Source organism: Papio anubis, chromosome 1, assembly GCF_008728515.1.
Source record: "Papio anubis isolate 15944 chromosome 1, Panubis1.0, whole genome shotgun sequence".
NCBI classification, from domain to species: domain Eukaryota; kingdom Metazoa; phylum Chordata; class Mammalia; order Primates; family Cercopithecidae; genus Papio; species Papio anubis.
This window is the reverse complement of record NC_044976.1, coordinates 179,321,911-179,331,497: the sequence shown is the minus strand read 5'-3', so window position 1 is coordinate 179,331,497 and position 9,587 is coordinate 179,321,911. Positions and strand designations below refer to the sequence as shown.

The following is a 9,587-nucleotide window of genomic DNA, read 5'->3' as shown; positions in this document are numbered from 1 at the left end:
TGCATTAATAAATAAAACTACAGTAAAACAACTTAAAGCCATTGGATGTATAATTCCAAAGGAAGAAGCCGAACTTTAAAAGCTTGCATTGCCTGGAATGGCCACAGTGAGGCAGTAGAAGGTGAGAGACAAGTGGCCTTGCACAGTCAGAGGGCACATATTTGAAAACAGCGTTGGCTGACCTGGTTTGCAGGAATCCCATGGTCCCTGTAATACCCTGGCTTGCTTAATGCCTCCAGCCTTCCATTTCTTTATCTGAAATTCTGGAATCCTGTAAACGTCAGATGAAATATGGTATTGAAGCAGCTAAAAAAAAAAAAGTAGATTTAGAATCCTGAGTTCAAATTCTGATCCTGCCATTTTATTCAAAAAGTCAAAAGACTTTTTGACTTGACTAATGCCTACTGTATACAAATTACTGTACTAAGTACTGGGAATCAGATAATAATAATAGCCAGTGGTCATGAGGCATCAACATTGTGCCGCACACTTTTATTTCATTCAGTGTTCCCAGTGAAGCTTACTCTTATTATCCTCATTTTACAGCTGAGGGGACTGAAGCTGAGGCTTAAGCAACTGAGGGGACTGAAGCTGAGGCTTAAGCAACTTTCCAAGGTGAATGTCCAGGATTCCAACTCAACATTCCGACTCCACAGCTGGGACTGAAGAACCGCTTTGCTGTACTCTCTTCTGCCCCATCTCACCAAGGTGAATAATATGACCCTGACCTTGAAGAGCTCAGTTTAATAGGAGAGCAAGGGCCATGAAGAAGGAGGTTATGGAGGAATGCCATACGTGCTACAATCAAAGTAAGAACAGTGTGTCTTAGTATCATGCAAGTTGGGAGCAATTAATTAATTCAGTACATCTCTGGGCATCTGGGAAGGCTTCACTGAGGAGGTGATGTTTTTGCTGGATTTTGAAAGTTGGCATTCTCCTCCTCATGCCTCAACCCCCAATGTTTTCTAAAAAAGAGGAGAAAGAGGTGTTGTAAGCAGACAGAACAGCATGTGTAGCCACACACACACAAAGAAAAAAAAAGAGAGAAGGAAAAAGCCTGAGCGTGAAGGCTGTCCAGGCAGAAGATACGTCTGGAGAGGGACTTGGGTCAGGTCAGAGACCCCCTTGTGTGTCAGGATTAAAGCTGGACTTTATCTTAGAGTCAAAAGTGAACCACTGAAGGGTTTTAACGTAGCCACAAAGTGCTCAGATCTGTGCTTTACAGCTGAAGACTGGCACAGTGTGGAAAATGAACCAACGCAGGGAGAGGCTGGGGTAAGGAGACGCGGTGGGAAATTGCGGTATCCCAGATTGGAGAGGATGAGAGAGTCCTCTAAGGAAGCCTCGGTGAGCCTGTGGAGAAGCTGGACCCAATGGGTCTGAGGGATTTCGATGTACTCAATACATGCATGTTAAAGGCATAAAGATGGAAGGAAAGTAGTAAGGAAGGGTGAGTGTTAGTACCTCCCTGTCTTCCTAGGTCCTCTGCTCTTTCTTCCCTTGTCAGTCATATTCCTCCACCCATCTTTCACAGACTGGACTCCCCCATGGCATAACTGAGTTCAGATCCCCACTCTGCCACTCACTGGCCGGCTGCCCCAAGCATGTCCCTCCCTCTCAGAGCTTGTTTCCTTCTCTGGATGATAAAATGTTCAGACCCACTCCACAGAGCTATTGTAAGAACTAACGGAGGTCAGGGCCTGCCACAGTGTTGGTCCCCGTCTTCCTTCCCAGGCCCTTAATTTCAGGATCCTCCCTGGTGTCACCCACAGAATCACTCTATAGATCTCTGCTTAAGACGTGATTCTATAGGGCTTTCTACCCCATGTTCCTGAAGTCTGATCACTTTACTCAGACTATCAGTAGGGAAGAAATAAAGGTCCATGTAAGGTCCAGATCTGTGTATAAACAGATCATTCAACAGAGGAGAAACCATTTTTTTAAGTAGTGGTAATCAGAAAAAAAGGAGAGGGATTCAGTAGGATGAAAAAGGAGAACAGGCAGACAATTGGTAGAGAAAGAACAGACTTTGATCATTGCACACCTACCCCCAGGGTCTCACTGTGTCCCCCAGGCTGGAATGCAGTAGAGTGGTCTCAGTTCATGGCAGCTTTGACCTTCCCCACACAAGCCATCCTCCCACCTCAGTCTACCAAGTAGCTGGGACTACAGGCATGTGCCACCACACCCTGCTAATGTTTGACTTTTTGTAGAGACTGGGTTTTGCCATGTTGCCCAGGCTGGTGTTGAGCTCCTGGGCTTAAGTGAGCCACCCTCCTCAGCCTCCCTCTCTCAGTGCTCTCAGGCATGAGCCACCGCGCCTGTCTCCCTATCCCCAAATTCTTTCAAGCACAGCTCAACCCTTATTCCCTCGGCCCACGGAATGGAGCAGCCTCATGTACAGAGTGGCTTCATATACCTCATCTCAGATACTTCTATGAAATTATAAAAAGAATAATAATTTCTTGAATATAAATTACAAAAGATTTGTAATTGAATGTAATTACAAATTACTTTTAAAAGTAAAAATCCTACAAAAGTCACCACCTAACTGATGATGTCCTGCTACTTGACCAAGCGGTACTGACCCCTGCACTGTTACAGGTAGAACTGGGAATGGCTCATGCTGAGTCCCAGCCAGGTGGGCAAAAGACATGAGCTCTGAAATGACAGTGGGTTGAGCCCAGTCCAATCCACACAACAGCCCAGCACAAGTGGGGCCGTCATGAGCTTCAAAAGTCACTGACCACAGTGGCCCTCGCTAGAGCCCATCCCCTTCTCTTGACTCTATTAGGTACCAGGTGAACATCGAGCTCTCCCTGTACTTCTGCCTGTGCCGTGGAAGCTCACTCGCCTGTCCTGTGGAATTCCCAAAAGCCAGCTCCTCCCCAGAGCTCTCCACAACACTTCCCCTTTTCCCCTGACCCGCACAGCATTTGGAGACAGGATGTCATATTTGACTTTTGTTTTTATTTTATAAGAATGTAACATGCTGAAACAGGAAAATGGGGATTGCAAACATCATTCGTATCTAGGAAACCAGCTCCATTTGCCACAATAAATAAATATTTAAACAGTGAGGAGTTCCTGACAGGCTCCAAGAGGTTCCCAGCACATTCAGAGGTAGAGTCTGGTGGAGAGAGGGAGACAGTCAGGCTGAAACCCCTGCTGAGATTCTCCAGTAGAGGCAAACTGAGATTACAATAGTAAATAACAAGAGCACCAACAATAACAAAAACAATGTTATGACAATCACACAAAACCAATGATACAATACACTTAAATAATCTCCCGGAGGCGCTCATGGTACACAGAGAACAATGTTGATGATCCTGGGCCACAAGGGGGCTGCCCTGGGTAATTCACCTCCAGCCTGGGCTCTGCTGCAGGAGTTCCCATTAGGAAATGTTTGTTCGGTGACGCCCTGAGGTGACAAGCAGGTTCTGATTATCCCCAGTCCTGCCCTTCCAAGCAGCCTCTCCCCCCAGCTTCTGTACTCTAAGGGCGCCATGGTCCTGGGCCACCTCTGCCCACTCCAGTGGTTCATCTCATGTCCGCAGGAAAGAAACACGAGGCTCCCCTTCTATCTCGGGGCATCTCTTTCTGCCTGTTCTCATACCACAAAAAAACACTGGCTGGATTTCAGCAGGACTCTCAGGGACTGCCAAGAGATTTGTTTCCTAGGATCCTTTTCTGCCTTGTTCCACACTGCGGGACATGAGAGCTGGAAAAGCCACTCCCCGAGGCCTCCACACTTTCTTCTCCTGGGCCCTGCCTCCAAGAGACAGCACAGAACTCAGAGAGTGCACATCCAGGAAAAGGCCCCTGGGGGGGCCTGCTCACAGGTGGACCCTGTTGCAACACAGGGTCAGGGGCCACCTGCAGGGGGTCACCCAGAACACTGAGGGTGGTTCAAATGAGCCTCCTTTCAGGGCTCTCCACTGACTTGGAAAGGGCTCACAGGCCAGTGTTTGAGGTATAAATAGCTCGCATGGGGCAAGAGTCACATCAGCTTGCTGGCCTTGACATGACTACAAGGCTGGACAGACACACAGGAGTGTTACGAGGTACAAGCTAAGGGACTCTGGGCCAGCCCAGAGGCCAGTGAGGAGGGCCAAAGGGGAAGACTCCACACGCAGGGTCCCTTCTGTGCCCAGAACGTCTGGGAATTAGGAAAACAGGATGCGACCAGAGTCAACTGAGCAACAGGCAAAACAGCTGATCTGGGTGTCTTTCCTCCTCTCATTTTCACAGTTCCCTTTATCCACGTTTCCTAAACCACGCTAGAACACTTCCTTCTCCAGTGAGAACGAGAGCCAGTGCTAACCCCGTGCCACCTTTTTTCCCCCACAGAGAGCCCCACCAACCCTCATCATTAGCCCTTATTCACAGGTCCTGGAAGTGGGTGGCCCCTCTCCAGCATGAGTCCCACAGTATCTGAAGGAGAGATTGCTGCTTCCCAAACAGGCTGCTGGAGCGCTTTTTTTTTTTTTTTTTTTTTTTTTGTCCTCTTGCACTTGCTTTGCAGAACCTGCCTGCCACACAGGGGCAGCCACCTTGGGGATGGGTGACTCAACCTCTCTTCCCAGCTGGCTTCCTCACTGCCGTGGAGACTCAGGTGTGTGAGGGCTCGGCCAGGCTGCAGCTGGATGGAGTGGCAGAGGCGGCTGAGGCTTGGGCAGCCAGGTCCCGGTAAGTGGGTGACTTCAGGAAGCGTGGGTAGGAGTCCTTCTCCATCAGGGTACGTGTCTTCCCTTGAGCTGTGTCAAAGCATGTGGCTGTGACGGTTTGCAGGTTCATCCTAGTCAGCTCGCGGGTCTCATGGTCAATGTTGACCTGCGGGAAGGAGGACACACATAGGGTGAGTTGGAGAAAAGGGTGGGCATGGCTGAGGGAGGGCCAACGGCAGGCTGGGCATTGGAAAGAGCACCAGATGCTGCATCAGGAAGTGGAGGCTCCTGAATTGATCACTAACTAGCTTTTCAGCTCTGGCCTTGTACCCACATCTGATCCACTGTCTGTCCTCCAATCTCTCAGAACTAACATGAGGATCTATCAATAATGTATACAAACGCAATCTGCTTTCACCCTTTCTTCTACAGCAACCCTGCTTCCAGTTACTGTCAGCTCTCCTGGGATTTGCACCAAGGCCTCCTACCTGGTCTCTCTGCTACCTTACCCTGCACCACCATGGTCTGTTCTCTACCCGGCAGCTACAGTGAGCCTTTAAAAGCCCAACTCAGTTTGGTAGCACCTCTGTTGTCTCCTCATGTCTTTCAGAGGAAGAGCCAAAGGGGTTGCTGGGCCCCCGAGCCCACACCTGGCCATCTGCCTTGTGTCTGACCTCATCTCCTGCTCTTGCCCTGCTCTAAGCATGTCCACTTGCTCATCTGTGACTGTGACAGGCAGGCTCTGGCCATGGCATTTGCTGCTTCCTGTGTTGGAATGTTCTTCCCTCCCTGAATTCTTTCATATCTCTGTTCACATGTCACCATATCAAAGAGCCGCTCCTCACTTCCCTTTACAGAATGGAAAACCTTACCTCCTGCCAGGCCCTGCCTCTGGTACTCCCTCTCTCTCATTTCCTGCTGTAGTTTTATGAGTGCATAGCTCATCACCTGGCATATATTTGTCTAGTTGGTTATTGGCATCTTTCCCCATTCAAATTATAAGTTTCATTAGGGAAGGGACTTTGTTTGGTTCACTGTGACATACACAGTGACTGTAACAGTGTCTTGAATATAATTGGGGCTCAATACACCTTTACAGAATTATGGGGAATCAATCAGCGGTCAGAAAACAAAAATAAGGTACAAAAGTAAGGCATTACTCTTATCTCTCCACCAGGTGGCGCTGTATTCTTTAGCAAATGCAGCTGCCACGCATAGTGGCCAGGAGGGAAGGTAGACAAAAAAATCATAGACTACAGACCTGCAGGCCTCAGGCAGGTCAGCCTGGGGACTGAGCCAGGTTATATAAGGTCCCTGTGCTGACCTTGTCTCCCCAGTTGGTAAGTGTTTTGAGCCTCTAAAAAGGGATGGATTTATAAAGATGGGTATGGATAGAAGCCGAGAAACCTGCCAATCCATCCTGCCCCATCATGAGTCATAGGGTTAAGCACCCAGGAGTGGCACTGAGCCCGGCTTTTCTAGTTTCTGGTCACAGAAGCCCACTCACCCCTGTGCCAAGTAAGGCCCTTCTACTTCTACACCTAGCCTTTCCTCCCCACTAGCCCTCACTCTCAGAGGGGAAGGAGCAGGCAGGGTCGTGAGGATTCACTGGGCATATGGGGGCTCTAACCTCTTTAGGGGCCTCGCTGCAGATGAACTCCTCAAAGATCCGGTGTGCCCTGGAGGCCCGCTTGGTAGCTGATTGGATCTTCTTGAACTCCTCACAGGCCAGCCAGAACTCCAGGTTCTCCTCACTGAACTCCGTCTTCAGGAAAGCGTGGAAAGCAGCCACTCCATCTGGGGTTACGGGAAAGAGGCGGAAACAGGTCAGCCAGAGGGACAGCAGGGAATACAAGAAGAAAGGAAAGCAATTGCACTTAATGGCTCTATTTTTAGAACATAATTTTCTTGAACAAGGACCTGCCTTTGTGTGTTGAATAGAGGCTGGCACACTAGGGGATCATTACTATTATTATTACTACTACTATTATTCTGCCCAGGCTCTCAGCAGTCCTGGAGCTGGTTCCAAAGCACATGAGTATACACGTGCCACCCAGAGACAGACACAAAAGGCTCCTACTCACTTTTACTGCTCAGCAGCAGGTCGAACGACTCTCTCCACCCCAGCACATCTTCTGAGAAGTTTCTACTAAAAGACAAAAAGAAAAAAAAGAGTAAGAAAAAAAAAATCAACAAACCAAAGCATAGTACAAATTCTAGCCAGAACTCTGATGGAAAATTGCATAAAATTCACAGAAAGGCTTGCTTGGTGATTGTTGAAGCTGACACCTCAAACTCCTAGTTGGACTTAGGGTAAGCAGTAATGTTTTCTAGAGGACAATTCGGCAACCAGAAATCAAAGCCAGGGACTCCGTTAGTCTTCAGTCAATATCTCTAAGCCTGTCTCTTCTCTGTCCAAAAATTATTTCAATTCCCCTGACTCTCAAAGATTTGTTTTGTACACCTTCCCAAGGACATAAGGGCCTCATAAATAGAGATTACATCTACACATAACTCCAGAGTTTGGTACAGTTGATAGCCAATATGAAAGGGTTTCTAGGCAAGGTGCATGCTAGAGTCATTAATAAAAACCTCAAGTGGCCTTGGACTCTGTCCTAGCCCTGGATGCATGTGCAATGAAACCCCAGGTGGGAGAGTCTGGTTAACTAGGCATTCATGCCCTGTGTGCCCTCATCCGTGCATGGACTTGGAGCCCTGGAGCCACCTACCCACTCACCCATGAGCCAAGTAGTCATAACAGACCAGCAACAAGTCTCACTAAAATCTCTAGGGAGGCGTTGCCAAGATCCACTTAGTGTGTCCTGGCTTCTCCTTGTATTTCCCTCCTCATGACTCCCTTCCCACTCCCTTCCCTCTCGGAGCCCTGAGCTGGTCAGCAACACTTACTTCTCTTTGCCGTGTTTACTGCCCCACTCGAACTTGCCACTACTCCCAGTATCGCAGCCCAGCTCTGATTTGTGAAGAAAGATCCCCAGACGTGTCTTGAACTCTTTGGCTCTGAAAAACAAATCAGGAACATGAAAGGATTCTCATTTGCTCAGCCAGTGTGGAGAGGTTTATGTGTCCCAGAAGAGCTCTGGGTGGTGCCACCCAAAGTTTAGCCTCAAGAGTTCCTGGAGACTCTTGGCTGTTCCCAAGACCCAAATTGTGCTTATCAGCATCATCAACCCCAAAGCAACAAAAGCAATGTTTGAGCTATGCCATGGTAGACCTTACACTTTCTGGGTAATACACACGCTGCATATATGGGCTTTTCCCTAAAGTCACACTGATCTCTCTTCGTGCCTGTTGATTCAAAAAAGAACTCAGCATTCTTTTCAGGAGTATTTCTGAACTGTGGGAAACTGATTCCTGCCTTCATCTTTACATTTTCCTTCCCAGCCAGTAACGACTGGAAGCTGTTGAGTTGCTCTCTGGAATATGGACACACCCTCAACAGTGGGATCCCCCTGCCCCACCACACCCCACAAAAAAAAAAAAAAAAAAAAAAAAAAATCTCCCTGCCTTCCAGGGGCACAGGAGGCAATGCCCCTAGCTCTGGTCTGAGGAATGAAAAACAAGTGCTTAAGCAATAGGCAGGCTCAGTTCTGCCTGGAAATGTCAACGTGGCCTTCCTGCAGCCAGGTCTTCAGCAGGTCACCTGAGCACGACTGCAGTTTGTCAGAGGATGGGGATGGCAGCAAGCAGCGGGCCCTTGCTTCCCTTCCCCTTGTCTTCTCCCTGCTCCTGGAATCTAAGCACGTGGCATCAAGTTCGCCTCTACTTCTCTACTTAAGCCTCCAGCGCCCCATCCCCGCGCCCACCCAGGTCCCCAGGCCTGCCGCTCCACTCCCTAAGAGTTGGTGGGACTTCCCCCAAGCAGTTGGACAAGCTCCCCTTACCTCTCCAGGCAGGTGGTGGGGAAGGCGGCCAGGGTACGGCACATGGCTGCGGGCGCGGGGCAGCACGTAGTGGGCAGGATGGTGGCAGGCTCCAGGAGGCTCCGCGAGCGCTAGGAAGCAAAGCGCGGTAGCAGGTGCTAATCAACTGGGGTTGGCTTTAGCAGCCTGCAAGCACCCACACTTCGCGGCCGCTGCTTTAATCCCCTCGGAGGAACGGGGCTGGGCACTGCTGACCAATCGGAGGGCGGAGCTGGGCGGTGAGAAGGCGGAGGCGGGGCCCACAGCCAGACTGGGCCGGGCGCAACTTTCGCCGCAGCTGGAGCACGCGGAGCTGCACCCTCCCCCCGGAGGACGCCGCGTGTGGAAGGAGAAGCGGCAAGAGAATTGGCACGAGGATGAGACGTGCACACCCAGTTTCCTAGGGAAAAATACCTGCCGACCTCTAGTAACAACAGGAAACTCACGCAGCGGTGTCGTGTTGGGAGAGTTTCCACGGGGCTGGTGGGTCTGAGAGGCACACAGGGCTTTGATCGCAGGCAAGTCTGAGCCTGCTGGGTCCTGAAGGACAGGCGCACAGGGTGCAAACCTGGCAAAACAGTTTCTAATTATACTGATAAGTACCCTTTACGAGGCTCCTACCCCGATGGACATGGGGCTAAGTAAGATCTTCTTCTTCATCATCATCTCCATTTTATAGTTGAAGAAACCGAGAATCAGAAAGCTAAGTAAACTTGCTCAAGATCACAGTTGGAGATGACAGACAAATGGGATAGGGATGAGTATTTTATTGAACACCTACTATGTGCCAGTCACATAACTAAGACTCACATTAAATAACTTGCTCAAAGATGTGCAGCTAGTAGGTGTTGGCTCCAAAATTCAAATGTGAATTTACCATTCTTTTTCCATTGCACCCTCCCTGCTCCCCCCCTCCCCCGCTCCCCCCTCTCTCCTGCCCCACACACACCCGCAAAGGTTAGTAATCCAGTCACAGCTATACCTGTGGACGATCCTG

General features: G+C 49.5%; 1 protein-coding gene across 1 annotated transcript; it reads right to left on the bottom strand.

The window, feature by feature from the left end:
• Positions 1–2,950: 2,950 nt before the first annotated feature.
• On the bottom strand, positions 2,951–9,269 carry RGS16 (regulator of G protein signaling 16). Its single transcript, XM_003893425.4, has 5 exons — positions 8,573–9,269; positions 7,578–7,688; positions 6,755–6,819; positions 6,301–6,467; positions 2,951–4,836 (listed from the first exon to the last, which is right to left on the bottom strand). Exons 1-5 carry the CDS (start codon positions 8,614–8,616, stop codon positions 4,615–4,617), a joined length of 609 nt encoding a protein of 202 aa, XP_003893474.1. The 5' UTR covers positions 8,617–9,269; the 3' UTR covers positions 2,951–4,614.
• Positions 9,270–9,587: the final 318 nt, after the last annotated feature.